The 17,082-nt window shown below is 38.7% G+C and overlaps 1 protein-coding gene across 1 annotated transcript in view; it reads left to right on the top strand.

Moving 5' to 3' along the window:
- The window catches only part of adamts9 (ADAM metallopeptidase with thrombospondin type 1 motif 9), a 61,941-nt gene that overhangs the window by 10,219 nt on the left and 34,640 nt on the right, over nucleotides 1-17,082 (top strand). The window contains exons 9-23 of the mRNA XM_015385311.1: nucleotides 1,015-1,161; nucleotides 2,890-3,031; nucleotides 3,315-3,419; nucleotides 4,885-5,030; nucleotides 5,405-5,586; nucleotides 5,706-5,842; nucleotides 6,648-6,765; nucleotides 6,945-7,040; nucleotides 8,377-8,543; nucleotides 9,433-9,562; nucleotides 10,309-10,435; nucleotides 10,531-10,741; nucleotides 10,814-10,978; nucleotides 11,458-11,619; nucleotides 13,392-13,511. Coding sequence (XP_015240797.1) covers nucleotides 1,015-1,161; nucleotides 2,890-3,031; nucleotides 3,315-3,419; nucleotides 4,885-5,030; nucleotides 5,405-5,586; nucleotides 5,706-5,842; nucleotides 6,648-6,765; nucleotides 6,945-7,040; nucleotides 8,377-8,543; nucleotides 9,433-9,562; nucleotides 10,309-10,435; nucleotides 10,531-10,741; nucleotides 10,814-10,978; nucleotides 11,458-11,619; nucleotides 13,392-13,511 — 2,155 coding nt within the window. The remainder of the gene's footprint in view (nucleotides 1-1,014; nucleotides 1,162-2,889; nucleotides 3,032-3,314; nucleotides 3,420-4,884; nucleotides 5,031-5,404; nucleotides 5,587-5,705; nucleotides 5,843-6,647; nucleotides 6,766-6,944; nucleotides 7,041-8,376; nucleotides 8,544-9,432; nucleotides 9,563-10,308; nucleotides 10,436-10,530; nucleotides 10,742-10,813; nucleotides 10,979-11,457; nucleotides 11,620-13,391; nucleotides 13,512-17,082) is intronic.

Below are 17,082 nucleotides of genomic sequence, written 5' to 3'. Positions count from 1 at the left end.
GATTGGAACACCTGATTCCAATAATTTGGATGGGTGAGCAAATACTTTTGGCAATATAGTGTATGTCTCTCTATCCAATCTGGCTGAGCTTGAGAAACAAACTGTTTTGTCAGATTTAGATTTTTTCCCCAATATTTGATTAGTCCTGTGGTTTACTGGCAGTCTACATGTGAACCTGCGAGGATAAGTGGCTATAGCTGATAAATGGGTGGACTAATCTTTGAAGATGCTTTTGTGTTCAGTCAGTTCCTCATTTTAGGATGGAAATGAGACACGATCCAAATTAAAATACAGCCTCTTTTTAGTTTTATTTTCAGCAAACTGTTTGTCCAAACTTTCTTGTTAGCCTGAGCTGCAGTTTTAAGCCTTCTATAGAGTAAGACTGACAGCCTTCATCATCTTAAACAAATGCTCATTCTTACCACCAAACAAAGAGCTGGATTATTGAATTCCACCTTTATCCCCACCAACCAGTGAAAACATGATTGAAGGCTTGGTGGCAAAGCTCACTTATTATTTGGCCAAGTGTAAGAAGGGAGGCTTAGCGGCACGCGGTACGATGTCGTACTAGTTGACACCAATCAACACGGATCATTTTGTATACCCTACAATGGCTTGAATGTGTTCCCTCGGGTTTTCCCATCTAAAATATCTTGCTGGTTTTTCACATAACTCCCTATCAGACTGGGTTCTCTCCAAATCCCCACAGGCAGAAATTACATTTGCTCCGTTATTTTCAGAGGCAACCACAAATTAGCTTCTCAAAGCTAGACCCACAAGAAACAGTGGGAACAGAGCTGTAGATGTGAAATGTGGAGATGTGGAATCAATACTATGTTACAATGTTGGCATTTGCTTCTATGAGAAAAAGTAATAAGAGAAGTCGGTGGCCCTGTGCAGGATCATCCAACTTCTTACAAAACCTCAGCAGAACCACTTTAACCCCAGTTCCCTTTCTCTTTATCACACTCATTTCTAACTGTGTTTTATTGAATTATATTTTCTGCTTTCTAGCTTCAACATGCCTCATGATGACAGCAACAAGTGTAAGGAGGATGGAGTGAAGTCACAGCAGCATGTCATGGCTCCCACGCTCAATTACAACACAAACCCTTGGATGTGGTCCAAGTGTAGCAGGAAGTACATCACAGAGTTCCTTGAGTATGTCATACTGTTTTTATCATTACGATAACACATATCCATCTTGTAGAGTGTATTCAGTCATGATAAGACTCACATTTTTAAACGTGGACGACAAAAAACACCCAGCCATGCATAGTTAAAAAAATTTTGAAACTTTTTTTATTCTAAACGAAAATCTTTAGCTTAATTAATTGTTATTATATGTATATATATATATATATATATATATATATATATATATATATATAAGGAAATTAGAAAATGTATTTCTTTTTTAAAACAAAAATCTGAAATGTGTGGCTTGCAAATGTGTGTATTCCCCTTTACTTTTATACTGGAAATAAAATCCAGTGGAACACACTGCCTCCAAAAGCTCCCCCGTTATTAAATATTTAATCAGATCTAGGGGTAAATACACCTCAAGCGCAAAGAGTTTTGTTGCAGAACATAAATCAACAAACAGAAATGTTAATCAGAGAAACAACCAAGAGGCCATGGGTTCCTCTGGATGGGCTGCAGCGTTGGAAGGAGAATCTGTCAATAGGATGACTGGTTGTCATGCTCTTCACAAATCTGGCACGAGCGGTAAAAGGAAAATGTTGATTGAAAGAAAAGCATGAGATGTCCTGCTGAATGTCGGCCACAGCAAACATGCAAAATTAGCTTCTTAGTCTACAAACAAAACTCCAAGTTTGGAAGAAAACACTTTTTTTTTTTAACTGAACAGACCTTCTCTATTATGACACATGCTGATGTTAGTGTCTTGCACTGATTATGTTTTTCTTCAGTTGGACATGAAAGCTGATTTTTAGCTGACCGCATGGAAATTCTGTTAAATAAATCCTCTTAGAGGTCCTTAGAAAGCTTGAATTAAGGCTTACATTTTAGCAGCCTAAATTGCCTTAAAAGCAGAGCTTAAACAGAGCGGTCTAGATCAAGCATGCTCATTGACCACAAATTAATGTTCACAGTTTCTCTTCATCTATTCTGACTGAATCTGAGCTTTTTCCAATGAAGAATGGATAGGAGCTACAGTCCAGCATGCATATACGGTAGAGATAAAAAAAAAATGGCAGTTGTTATGGAAGAAAAAAGTGTTTCTAAGAAGTATCAAGGCGTTGAGCCAGGGGTTCTGAATGCAAATGCAAGCCATACTTTGGATTTCTCTTGTAAAAAAACGTTGAAAACCACATATACTTTTCCCTTCACTACACGGTCGTATTCATACTTTGTTCGTCCATCGCATAAAATCTAAATTAGAGAAATACATTTTTCTGTTTGAATCATGGTAAAATGTAACACCGGTTCTCTCTGCAGTGCTTATAGACTTACTCCTGTAAAGTGGAAATTCCAAATTCCAAAGTAGCTAATATAAGGAAGATCAGCTTCATAACCTCTCGGAGCTCTTTTATCCCATAACCTCTGTTTTCCTAAAGGCTGCTCAATCTACTGGAGGAAAACCCCAGATAGTCTGCATCTTGAAAATACTAAAAAGATTGATATTAAAATACTAAATCCTTTCATAAAAAACAAGTTAAGCAGAAGACTCCCTGAATTTCTTAGTAAGATTACCTCTCCATATATATATGTATACATCAGTGGCAGAGGAAAAGCAGATGTCTTTGTGGATGTATATGTGCAGATAACTGACCACTCCCGCTGTACTGAGTGTGTTTTCTGTTTGTTTGTGTCTCTTGTTCTTTCCCCTTTTTTTCTTTAAGTCATTTTATTTTTATTTCCTAATAGCACGGGGTATGGTGAGTGCTTGCTCGACGAGCCCGTTTCTAGGCCATACAGTCTCTCGCAGCAGCTGCCTGGGCGGATATACAGTGTCAATAGACAGTGTGAATTGATATTTGGGCCGGGAACGCAGGTGTGCCCTTATATGGTAAGTGGAGTCAGTGTGAGGGGTCCAAATGTCAAGAACTGTGAACCCAATAGGAGACATTGGGTTATTATGCAGCTGCCAGGGCTCTAGGCTTATTAAAAGCATTTTAAATTAATGTGTTGTCTCTGAAAATACATAGAACAAAAAATGAACGCCTTATAAGTAAATATTAGTAATATTCAAAGCATATTGCCCACAAAGTACCTTCTTTTTTAAATATTGTGCTGAGTTTTTAAAATCTCAGCTTTAACACATAACCCATATGCTTGTGTGCAACTAACAGACTCAGTGTCGGAGGCTCTGGTGCACAAGTCCAGAGGGCGCCCAGCGGGGCTGTAGGACACAGCACATGCCCTGGGCAGATGGCACTGATTGCACACCTGGAAAGGTAACCGGCCTGTCAAATCTTGAAATCACAATAAATGTTGGTTTTTAAGAAGTGCCCATAGCAAGGATGTGGGTTCCAGTAAGAAAATAGGATTGTAAAGTTGTAAAAACAATAATAAAAATGATAACAAAGTAACATTTTAGAGTGTAAATACAGAACTAAGTAACTCCCGTAGGAATAATGCTGTTTGAATGAACCTCTTGTACATAACAATTAATGGGTATTGATAAAGTGACTTAATCAACTCTTTCTTGTAGATTAAATTCTATTTGAAGGTGAAGATATGATCTGTATATAATTCAAAACAGCCCCGGGTTGACTTGTTCATAGATTTTCCACAGCATGTCATAAATAGCTGAATATTAGTTTGCCTTAATGAGGAACTTGGAAATAGTTCTGACGTCACAGCTGGCTCTACCTTTTTACAGTTTTAAGGTAAAAATCTATTGGGCTTTGTTGTTTTTTGCTGAATATAGCATTTTATATCCCAAAATTGTATGTATTTAAACACTGTTGCAACACATTCACTTACATAATACGACATTATCTTTAAAATGTATGTAAGTGGCCACAAACAAGGAGATGTCTAAAATAACTGTTAGACATAGAGTCTTTGGTGAGATCACTCACAAACCGTGGTCTTAAAATTAAAAATAGCTACTAAGGTATAAAAGATAGTGTTACTGAAACTAATGGTTTGTAACTCATTAACCAGCATGGTATGACTTTTTAAAAGGAGCATGATGCTTAAGGTATAGAGCTGAACACACTTGAATCTGGTGCAAAATAGTAAATAATGCTTCCTTCTGATTTCCTGAATATTTATCGGTAACTCTGTAGGAATTTGGCAATAGTTTAGTTCCACTGAGCTCAGAGAGAGTAAAAGAAATACATTTCAGAATGTTTTTATTTGCAATGAACCAAGCTTAGTATTTTGTCTTGTTTCCTTGATGCAAAATGTTTCCATCATGTCCAGCTCCAACATGTTCAGAGTGATTTTACTAGAATACTATCAGCCTTCCTGTTATCTGCTGAAACTCTTGCACTCTTCCAACTCCATTTTAGAAATACTAATCAATTGTTTGCATTGACCTCTCTTCACTAGCTGGCAGCTTGCAGCAGACCAGCATACCATAATTTATTTCACTTACCAACTGATGCATTTCTGGTTTTTAACCCTTCTGTAGATATTTTATAGCTAATCTAGTTAGTTAACTAAACTTTCTGTAAGAAAGTTTTTTTGTTTTTAGGTGTATTTATTTAGTGTATTCAATATTTAGTTTCCTAATCAATTTCAAAAACAAATTTCATTTTTTTTGTTGAACTAATTTGTTGACTTTGATTACAAAAGCTTATTCACTTTTGATTGCTGTGTTGTTTACCTTTCCTGGTACACATTCTTTTTTGTATCTATGTTTTTGTCGTTGAATCTATTTTTCGTTCTTCGCCATCATTGATCTTGCAGCACTGCAAACACGGCCTGTGCATTCCCAAAGAGCTCGACGCCACTCCTGTGGACGGAGCATGGGGGGTTTGGAGCCCTTTTGGTACATGTTCTCGAACGTGCAGTGGTGGCATAAAGATTGCAGTACGTGAATGCAACCGACCAGTGTGAGTAGTCTCTTGTCTTTTTAGTCATGCATGCATGGTGTGCTTTGTTTTTATCTGCTGAAGACAGCATTCCATAGATCAAACCTCCTTAAGGGGATTCTTGCCATAGCAAGAGTTCATTGAATCAGACTGACTGATTGCAGACCTTACAGGGATATTTTTTCTGCTAAATGCACACATCAGTCAGTCTTAGCAAGTCTAATCTTTTATTCTAGATTAGTATGCTCAAAGAAAAGAATGAAACCCAGTGATAATAAGTTTGAATTGGACAATTAAGAGGTTTGCTGTTAGAGGGTAAATATGGACAAGAATCTAAGACACTGACACACTGTAAGCAGTTTTGTAACCAGTGTTATACTTGCTTGTACTCTCAGACCGCGGGGCGGAGGAATGTATTGTGTTGGTCGCCGGATGAAGTTCCGTTCTTGCAATTCAGAACCATGCTCAAAGAAAAAGAAGGACTTCAGGGAGGAACAATGTGCTGTTTTTGATGGAAAACACTTCAACATCAACGGTCTACCTCCTAATGTTCGCTGGGTTCCCAAATACAGCGGAAGTGAGTCTTTTATTTTCTTGTGTTTTACCTTTGTTGCTGCCCCATTCCCATTTTTGTTCATAGAATCTTTTCAGTGTAAGCCTTGCAGTGATTAGCTTTTGTTTTATCTCCTTTGTCAGTTCTGATGAAGGACAGATGTAAACTGTTCTGCAGGGTGGCTGGCAGCACTGCCTACTATCAGCTCAGGGACAGGGTCATCGATGGCACGCCATGTGGACCCGATACCAACGACATCTGTGTCCAGGGCCTGTGCAGGGTGAGTCTGTCAGTACAAAGTACTTGAATATGTCTCAGTGTCATCTTCTAGCAGGGTCCCTTTGTGTGTTGCATTCGTGCAAACACGCCTTTACTGATTTCCACATCCTTCAACGTTTCCTCTGTTTCCTCAAATCTGACAGATAGATTTTAAGTTTGGAAACTTGATTGTAAGCAAACCCTGCACATCAAAAGAAGTAGTAGGTTACCCTGTGTACAATATGAACCACACACAGAGTTTGGGTTTAACTGTGGCTCTGGAAGTCTCTAGGCCCCTGACAAGTGCTTTCTGATCCAAAAATGTTCTACTTGCCACTGCATGAAAAATCTGTTTAGCCTAATGCTGAGCACTTTGTTCCAGGTTATTTTTCTAAAATAGTATTTGCAATATTTTAGCTCAGTGTTAATAAAAGAAAAAATCACACACAGTAAAAAATAAAAAAAATAGGTCATTTGGACAGATCTAATAGTATATGTGTTGGAATGGCCTAGTCAAAGTCAAGACCTTAATCTTATTTATTTCACAGATGTTTGCCATTCAGTTCCAAGATTTTGACATTTTCTGTGTAGGTTTGCCATAGAAATGCATCAATGTTTCTGACTTTTATGTAGCCTAATGAGAAAAAAAGTTTGAGCAAATGCTTTCAATCTTCTTTCAAATGCATCTTCACCAGGTTACATTTGTTCATTTATAGTCTGTATCGTTTTTAGACTGAAAAGACAGTACTTTTTAATAAAATATCAAAGTTGTGCTGCATCGTTCAGAGTAATAAAATACTTGCTTTGCATCTTCCCCGATGGAGCAGCAAGCAGGTTGTGATCACGTTCTGAACTCTAAAGCCAGGAGGGATAAGTGCGGTGTCTGCGGTGGTGACAACTCTTCCTGCAAAACTGTAGCGGGAACCTTCAACACTGTACGCTATGGTGAGCTACAACCACAACTTATTTTCTTACCAATCTCCTTTTTTAAACATCATATGTTTCTTCATATGTTAAGACCCTTACCTATTATCAAAGTTTAGAACAACAGAACATAGTTTGTTTATATTTTTTTGTACATACGGACAAGAGTAGGTATTCTAACTATCTAATCTCATGTACAGGCTATAATGAAGTAGTGAGAATACCCAGTGGTTCTACAAATATAGATGTGCGGCAACACAGCTACTCAGGGAAGCCGGAGGACGACAACTACCTCGGTGAGAAGGCTTTTACTGTTGTGAAAAATGTTTGCCTGTTTGTTACAGTAGGCTACAATACAATGTTCTTCTCTATCATCCAGTGATGCTACTGCAACTTTAAGCAGATGGTATTCTGCACTGTCTGCATACTATTCTTTTAATAAGCAAGGTCAAGTCAGGTTATAAACTTCAGGCTTTTAATTTTACTCTAAAAATAAAATTCACAATTTCTTTAATTGGTTACAAATAACTGAATATATTTTTTTCAGTTTTTAACTTATAAACTAAATGAGTTGGTTAAACTCGATTCAACTACTTCTTACCAACTGAAGCAATTTATTTAAGTTGGAGCTGCATTTTCTTTTTAGTGTTTAGTTAATGCACATTTTCCTAACATTGTTGATGTTTGTAAAGCTTCCTCCATGTTTAATGGGACCACTGGTCAATAGCCTCAAAATAAAAATAAAAAATCACCTTTTTTTGTGTCGAAATCAAAACAGTAACAAATGAGAAAAATCTCATTTAAATACATTTAGTAGAGAAAAAAGATCCGGATAAAAAAATGTATGTTTATTGGGGTTTGTATTGCAACAAAAACAACTGCGCTCCATTTATCCTGAAACTTAACAACTCTGCTGGTTTATAAATATTATCCGAGTCAGCGGCCGATTCAGATAGACTATTCTAAACAGGGTAAACAGGGGGAGATAAAGAGAAGGGTCTATAAAAGATGAGTGTTTATTGTTAAATTATCCTGCTGCAATAAAATACATTTATTTTTAGCCAACCTGCACATCTCTACCACAGTTGCCAATACATTTTTTTGTACCTCAGAGTTGTCTGCATTTTACCACCTCAGCCTCAGAAATCAGTTTAAAGTGAATCACCCTTCTCTTGAAAAGCTTGCTTTATATGTAGCAACAGGTTAGAGTTTTTATCTGAACCTTTTCCACTCTCAACAGTCATAATAATATAATGTGTGAAATGGTGAGGAAAGAAACGGCAGGAAATTAGCTCTATAATCGCATTAGAGAGAATGAGTGCAGACGGCCGGTTGTGGAGCAGAACAGGACGCCCCTGGATGGGTTTTCTTGTGGAAAAGAGGATTATTTCAGCCCAGAAAAGCTTTACTTCTACCTGATGCCTTTGTCTGTGTCAAAAGTCTACTATAAACCTTTGTGTTTCAAATATATCATCTATCATACAGTAATAAGTCACAGTTTTAAGTAAGTGGCGCTAGCAAGGTGTAGCTTTAAATACCAAAGCACACACCAGAGTGTTTTGGGACAGTTGAACAGACACAGCTTGATCTGAATTCAATTATGAAAGTCAAACAGTTCACGTCTTCCTGCAGCGATATCAAACAGGCGTGGAGAATTCCTGCTCAATGGAGAGTTTGTGGTGAGCATGTTCAAAAGGGAAATCAAAGTGGGGGATGCCGTCATCGAGTACAGTGGCTCTGACCATGTTATCGAGAGGATCAACTGCACGGACCGCCTCGAGGAGGAGATTATTGTCCAGGTAAACATTCGCTAGGGAAAATGATATTCCTTATGCATTGTCTTTTAAAAATATTTTATTTTGCTAGAACTTTTAGGTTGTTACAGCCTCAAACTTCATTGTGTTTTATTTGAATTTCACGAGTGACAAAACTCCTACGTGGAGCAAAATCTTAGTTTTAAATGAGAATGATGTACAAACGTATGCCAATCTGGAGAGTATGTCATGCAGTGATATACTGTCAAAAAATTCTGTTCGGAAGGCAACTATGAGCCACGCACTAAACAAATAAAGCCTTAATGGAAAAAGCCATCACCAAGGAAGGCATTGCTGAAAGAAACCCTTGTGAGACATGTAAAAAGGTGCTCAAGCTAAATGAAACCTGAACTGATTGCTTTTGGCCTCCCTGCTTGCATGCTGGGAAAATAACGGCACATCAAACTAAGTAAAACATTCATGGTGAAACATAGGGGAAGCATCAGGATGTTTTTCTTTTTTGGGGGGGGCAGAGCAGTTGGTCAGAGTTGCAAAAAAATTCAGACTAAAACAGAGATCCCCGCTGAGCTACAATAACGTAGATTGGAAAGAATCACCATTACTGTATGATTTAAATTTGCCTTAACCTTAATATTGTAAGATTCTGTAAAAAAACAGAAATTTACCAGTTTCTACTGCCATCGCTCCAATTTGCAAAGAAAAATAGGAAAACAGAACTGGAAGAGACATGATAATGTAAAGTTTTTGTTTTTTACCTTAAAAAATTGTGAAAAAGTGTTAATATCCTTACAAAAATATGTTCATATGTTTAGTTCATTCTCTTTCAAATATCCACTTTTGCTTGGAAGGTTTGTATTATTCACAAACTCCTATCTTCACTGTGTTGAACTGTACCTCACTGTCCTCCCTCCAGGTGCTCTCTGTTGGAAACCTTTACAACCCAGATGTCAGGTACTCCTTTAATATCCCCATAGAGGATAAGCCGCAGCAATTCTTCTGGGACGCTTACGGGCCCTGGCAGGAGTGCAGTCGGCTGTGCCAAGGTGAGGGGGAGGCACATGTGGTTGGCAGGCCTTAGTGTTAGAAAAGATTGAAGATAAAAATGATGTTTATAGCAAAAGTGGCATGGACTATAACAGAACTGGGAACCCTTATAGCAACAATTATAAAGGAATACTTTTTTTGTTTTGTATTTCTCAGGAAAATGTCACAAGGTACCAAACAAAGTTTATTTTAAAGCAAGTATACTGTGATATATTTCCTTCTTTGACATGACTGTGGATTTGTCAGGGTGGTTTGGTCTGAGGGGGTGGCTCGCAGGTAAACTTGAGAACTTCAATCTGTGCTACAATACAGTTTGATCAGTGTAAGAATCTCTTTCTGAGCTTATTGACACAGCTCTGTTGATGTATGGCCAATTCTGACAGCGGGTTACACAGCCAACATGTAACGCCCTCAGCTGGAACTCTGCTCTCTTTGCACCAAAATGCAAAACTCTTAAGGTTCCCAAGTAGATTATGATAAAATAATCTTTTTATTCAGTCTAAAAAAGAACAAGAACAGCAGTCAAAGTGGAGTTTAATTCATAAACAGTCACCAAAAGTAAATCCCCACAAAATCCATTTGTTGGAGTTGACCGTAAGCACCAAGGTAAGAGCTGGACGTAACACAGAAAAAACTCCAGCTAAACTCAACTCAATGAGAAAAATATTTTTACCTTGTTTAGGTAATCTAGTTTTATGTCATTAATAGTTCTGCATTTAAAAAAAAATGTTTTTAATCTCTACAGGAGAGCGGAAGCGCAAGATTCTTTGCAGCCGAGAGTCAGACAGGGTGGTGGTGTCAGACCAGCGTTGCCACAGTGCGGTTCGGCCTGCAGTTATTACTGAGCCCTGCAACACAGAATGTGAACTCAGGTCTGTTTTACCCATTTAACCGACTTTTGCTACCCTTAAAGGGCCAAGTCGGTGAGTCTTGCCAATCTGTGTCTGACCTCTGTCTCATGTATCAGATGGCACGTGGCCCATAAAAGTGAATGCACCGCCCAGTGTGGCGCTGGATACCGCACTCTGGAAATAGAATGCGCCAAAATCAACCGCTCAGATGGCAAGATCCAGAAAGTTGATGACCGCTACTGCAGTGGGCAACGTAAACCTAATGACCGTGAAGGTTGCCGTGGAGATTGTAACCCTGGTGGGTGGGAGTACTCACCCTGGTCAGAGGTATGACAATAACAGAAGGGAACAAATTTATTTAGGTTTTCCTTTTAGCTGATGGCTGACTTTCATTTGCAGTGCTCCAAAAGCTGCGGCGGAGGCACCCGACGTCGAGGAGCAGTGTGTCGAAAGACTTCTGAGGGTGGCGATGAAGAGAGCAGATGCAGTCAAAGGGATAAACTAACCGTCCAACCCTGCAATGATTTCCTCTGTCCACAATGGGAGACTGGTGACTGGTCTGAGGTCAGTTGAGGCGTACTAGATTCTTTGCGCTTTGAAATCTGTTTTCCAGGTAGATTTCACAAAAAAGCTATGCAAACCTATTGGATTTTTTAATTCTAATTTGATCTGGACGAAAATCCTACTGGTCTATCTCAGTAACTTCTCTTTATTTATCCACTTCCTCCACTATGTGTAAGTTTTGGGAAAGTGGTGATTGCAGGGTGCTTGACTGCTGCTCAGTTTGTAAATATTGAAGTTTGCTAATCTCCGGGCTGCAATCGAGGATTGCTTCACCTCTCCTAAATGCTATACTGTACTAAAGGCATATGCATGACCACACTTCCTCTGGGTTTGGCTCCCATACAATAATGATACTTTGAAACATTTACTTTAAACTGTGTTACTAGGAAATGCCTTCAGATAAGCTTAAATACAGCTGTTGTGACAACTACAGTTAATGTTTTATGCTTCTATGTCATTCTCTACTGTTTCCTTATCAGTGCCTTGTAACATGCGGGAAAGGCTACAGGCACCGTCAAATATGGTGCCAGTTTGGCGAGGACCGCCTGGATGATCGCTTCTGCGGTACATCCAAACCTGAGTCAGTGCAGACATGTCAGCAACAAGAGTGCGCCTCGTGGCAAGTTGGACCCTGGGGACAGGTGAGTGGGTCCTACATGTTTATGACATTAAGTGCACACTGAACATGTATGTTTTTTCCACCAAAATGTGAACCAACATTGCAGTTCAAGTTTTTTTCTGTAACTCTACATCTACAGCTGTAATTAGTTGTCTTAGTACAGTAGGTTCAGTCCCCGCTTAAGTATTAACCTAAACATAGATGTTTAGAGATTTAAAGGTATATTGGAAGGTTTCTGAAAATATTTGAAAAGACTTCACTTAAAAAAATGTACATGCACCACCAGAGAGGGAATGCCTATTAAAACTATGTAAGAGGAAAAAGTCCGAGTTGTGCTTCCCTGCAGAGCATGAGCATTGTTCCTTTAACGTGAAACTTTATTTTGCTCTAATGGATACTTATGACTTCATACATACATTGTGTTGCAGTGCTATTAATATCAGATGATGAGCACTGCATTATAATGCTCAGTATTTCATCTAATAGCATCATTTTGAGGTTTAAAAGTTTTGTGTTTTTTAGAAATTCAAAAATGAAAGCTGTTTTGTACATTCACTACACTGTATTATTATGTGTATTATTTTTAATTAAATGGCAACGAGAAGGTTGGTCAGGTTTGACCATTTTTGACCTAAACACAGGCAATCTAATTATAATAAATTTGATCTGGAAGTCTAATGGAAAGATTTAGATTAACGCATATTTGTAGATTAGAATGGTCTAGTCAAAGTACAATCAATCAATCTCCACAGATTCTCTCCACCCAGTATGCATGAGCTGAAGTTATGCTACTTAATAAAAATAAAATGAATTGCATAAATAGAGCTGTGATTTCAGGAATTTATACCAATTACTGACTCAGAATACTAAAGAAGTGCTCCACTCCTTAAAAAAAAAAGGAAAAAAGGCTTAAATCCAAAAAAGCCAAGTATTTTGTATTGGTACTATATCAAATGAAATTCCAATATTGTTTAAGTTGTTAATCGAAGCAAGAAAAACACATTTTAAAGACACTGGTTTGTTTCTATCTTGTTGTGACATGTAGAGCATTAAGGAAAGATGTTTACTGTATTTACTTCCAACATATGAATGGAACTGTTATGCCTAATAAACTTCGAAATCAAACAATACAGGGATTTCCCAGCCATTTGTTACTGAATGAAATACAGTGAAGTATTAGAAGTGCAGCCTAAAAATTGTTCCTGCAATGTTTGCTAAAACAGGAAATGTTCAAAGCTTGTTTTTTTCCTATATAGACAATATTGGCCGCCCAGATCCTCTAAATCGCTGTGTGATAAAAGCTCTTCCTGAAATAATGCATGCAGCACATTGTCTGTTTGCATTCCCAGTTTGTGTCTGCGCACACAAAACTTAACACCCAAAAATGTGAACTATTTCTGTGCCTCTCATCAGAGGATGTGCGCATGTTAACATGTATTTGAAGCAGTTTAATGAAGCGTGGCCAAATGTTAGCTAAAGCCGCCGCCACACAAGTTTGACCCTGTTTTAGTGAAGGCAATGAGCCAGAAGCGGGCGCGGGATTGTACCCTTTGACTTGGCAACAGTGGAAAAACCTCCAAAGCAATCTATCTGAGCTTCTTCTGCTCCTCATTTGTAGAAAGTCCTAATTCTTAATGTGTCTGGGCAGAGTTATTTATTTAAAGAGGAGTTTTTCTTGCCTACTTGCATAAACCGACAGTTCTGCGCCTGCCTCTCTGTCTCCTTTTCACAGTTGTTAACATTTCCCACCGCTTCTCATTTTTTTCCTCTCTCTTTCTCCCTCTTTGAACCCAGTGCACTACCTCTTGTGGGCCAGGCTACCAGATGCGAGCGGTGAAGTGTGTGGTGGGCTCCTATGGTGCTGTCATGGACGACACTGAATGTAATGCTGCCACGCGACCCACTGATACGCAGGTGAGAGAACGATATCTACCCAGAATCCCTTCATCTCCTCTGAATAAGATTTCTGGTTATCTACAGTTAAAGGATATATATCTTACTGCGTATAAAATGAAATAAAGCATTTCTGGTCCATAACTCTGAAGCCTAACAAGATGCCAGGATTGAAGTTGTGAGAAATAAATGGTGTCTTGCATATATATTAATAAGGGTGTGGTGTTAATTTGTATTCAGCATCTTAAGCTGCGTCATCTTACATGTTTTCATACATTATTGTGCTGAATTTATCTAAGTCATCTTCCTATCAACTCTGGCCATCTTCTCTGTTCCTTGCTAAAAAAATCCTTCCCCTAGCATGATGCTTCCACTTCCATGTTTCACACTTGGATTGGGTAGTGTTTTTTTATGGTCAAACATTGACCAATATTAAACATCAGCCACATCTGACCACACTAGAGTCCTGCACGGGTCGAGTTTTACCAACCCGCACCCGCCCGAACCCGTTAGGATGACTACCGAACCCGACCCGTCACCCGCGGATATATTCAATTCAAATCCGAACCCGGCCCGACCCGTTAACACATCAAGTAATAGGCTATAGTACGCTGCGCTGTAGAACAGCGCCATTAACACTGCAGCAGACGTGTATGCACTGACTGTGGCCTTTTTGGAGGGAAGCCCACACTGCCGGCAGGGCTTTAAGCTACAACAAGGGTGACCCCAGTGCCTGATTAATATAACATTTCTGATGTCCATAACAACACACACGCATAAAAAAAAAATTTCACCAACTACCCGCCTGCACTAAAAAAATATCCGCCTGAAAAATATCCACCCTCAAAAGAGCATTTTAGCGGGTGACCCGTCGGGGACCCGCGGGTACCCAACCCGTTGCAGGACTCTAGACCACACCACCTTTTTCCATAAGTGTTCTTTGTCTCCTACAGGTTTTCATATGTCTTTTTCTTCAAAAAATGGCCCTTTTCTTGTCTCTCTTGTCTAACTAAAGCCTCTTTCCCACTGAAAATAACGCATTAAACCGGGTTTTTCAAACGTGGGTTGACCCGTTAACAATCAGCATTTGGCTCCCTTCCCAGAAGTAAAAAAGCTGGGTCTAACCCCTCGCTGGCAAGCTCCTTGGCCTCTGTCCCCCTGCCGCTGCAGGCCTGGTGAGACAATCACGCAGGGTTAGCGTTGATGATGTCACCACTGCAACAGAAATCATAAAGTAAACAATAGAGAGAAACATGTAAGGAAGCAATAGCGTATTAAGTTTGGTTTATTGTTTTGCACTTTTGTCCCCTGAATCATTCTTACCAGTACTGCTCTATGTTTATCGTATGTAAGCAGAGTTGTTTCGGCTTGTAAGATCAGAAGCGACTGCTGCAGTGTGTTGACGTCCGTACTATGCGTTTAGTGGTGTAACATCATTTAGCCGGTCAACCCGGCTCTCATGTTCCCACATCATGCAGATCAGAGCCGAGGCCATTTTAACACGAGTTGCTTCTCGAGTTGTTTGACCTGGGTAGACATGCATCAGTGAGCTGTTCCCACTGCCATTAAAAGCTGATTTTTCCCTTGTTTGAACTGATTTTTTGGCCAGTGTGAAATTGGTATAATATACTTGTTCTTTTAATGTAGAGCTCTGCAGCTCCCCCTGTGTTACCATGGGCCTCTTTACTGTTTCACTAAGTAAGGCTCTCTATTCACCTGGTCATGTCAGGTGAGGTAAAGGGTCATGGCAGGTTTGCATTTGCAGTGTATGCTCTCTCAATTTGCCAGGTGATGGGTTAAATAGTGGGCTATTATTCTATAATTGGTCTCTTGTTTATACTTCACCACCAGGCACTCTGGCATTTTGTCTTTGCTGTTTACTCTCTAACAAGCTCACAACCAAAGGCTGCATATATTCAAAGTACACACAACTGGAATTCTATTTACTAATCATGTGACATCCGTTGCATTGGGTTTTATTGGGCTGTATCAGAGTAAAGCAGGCCTAATATAGATGTACATTACAGTCTTTAACCTTTTTGTTGAAATTAGAAAGTTTCTGTTATCTGTATTATCTAATCTGTTATTAACTTGACAATTTTTAGAGAAACACAAATATGAATGCTTTTGCAAGATACACTCCTGTGTGATTAAGTGAAATATTTCAATTGACTTTTTCCTCCAACCTGCATAGGTTTTAGTTCTTAATTGACCAAAACAAAAAATCAATCAGAACACCTAAATTTAAAAGTCAAACTGTGACACTACTGAAAAACAATAACTTGGTAAAACAATAAACCACAAAAAATTGATAGTACTCATTCCAAGATTGCATGCATTCAAGTAAATCCTCAACAAAATATTGCATTTTTTTACTAGCTTGCTCACCGGGACTTTATAGATATCATTGTTTTCTCCACCAGACCACCACAACAACTTAAGTCTTGGACCAAGTTTCCTCTGCATGTTCCTTTGCTCAAATCCCATTTTTTCTGGAATCTTATTTTATTTGGTCTGCTTGTTTCCACTACCTATAAAATGTTGCCTATTTCTGACTTCACTGTTAATTGTTGACAGCTCCAAACTGACCTGCATGAGCAAAAGAAGGATAAGAGTCTTGTCACACGCAGCACAACAGTAAACATATGGAAATAGGTGTTACGGTTTAAGTGCACAAGAGAAGCCATTTATTTTGTCAGCGGGTGCTCTGTGGGAAACACATGAATTAAAGGAGAGTTCAACTCTTTATTGTGGCATCTTAGGGAGATCTGACTGCTATTTCAGCACATTTTCAGGAATGGAGGCTTTTTATCATTACGAGATAAACTTTTAATCATATATATCAACTCCTCAGGCATGAGACTTGATGCAGTTCAGCAAATCAGACTGCAACAGGGGGAGATTCTCACAATCTTGCTAACCTCTACACTAATCCAAAGCCCTTTGTGTGTAGGGCTTTATACAAAATGAACAATGCAAAGTAAGTTCCACATCCAAACAGCTCCTATAAGTGTCTCAATTATGTTTAAATAAGTTTTATTCTTTGAATAAAGTTAAATAATGAATAAATTTCATTGCTGTTTGTTCAGTGTACTGCACCATAGCAGCTCGCCATCGGTTTTGCTAAAAATCTTTTTCGATAGCTCGTTTAGCTTCTTTAGTGAAAGACTTTTACTCCCTGTTTTTAAAAATGAGTGCTACCGCAGGTCATTCATCCCTGCTGCCTCCAGACTATACAATGCGACTCTACAACTGCAATAAGTTGTGCCATGTATAATGTGCAGTTACTATCTAATACCCTGTGCAACAACCTTTTTTTATATTATATTTGATACCCAGAGCAATAGTTATGTGGATAAATACTCATCTATATAAATACCTATGTAAACACCCTGTGCAATAACTCTGTATAATATTCCTGCTTAAAAAAAAATGAATTCAGCTGTATATACACACTGTATATTTCCACATGCACCTTTTCTTACTTGGCACCTTCTTCTTTGACTATTTGAGCCGACGTAACAAGTACATTTCTCCACTGTGAGATCAATCAATCAATCAATCAATCAATCAATCAATTAAAGCATAGGAC

This window comes from Cyprinodon variegatus, unplaced genomic scaffold (assembly GCF_000732505.1).
Source record: "Cyprinodon variegatus isolate N-32 unplaced genomic scaffold, C_variegatus-1.0 Scaffold335, whole genome shotgun sequence".
NCBI lineage: Eukaryota > Metazoa > Chordata > Actinopteri > Cyprinodontiformes > Cyprinodontidae > Cyprinodon > Cyprinodon variegatus.
Note: the sequence above shows the minus strand (reverse complement) of the source record. Positions and strands in the feature narration are given on the sequence as shown.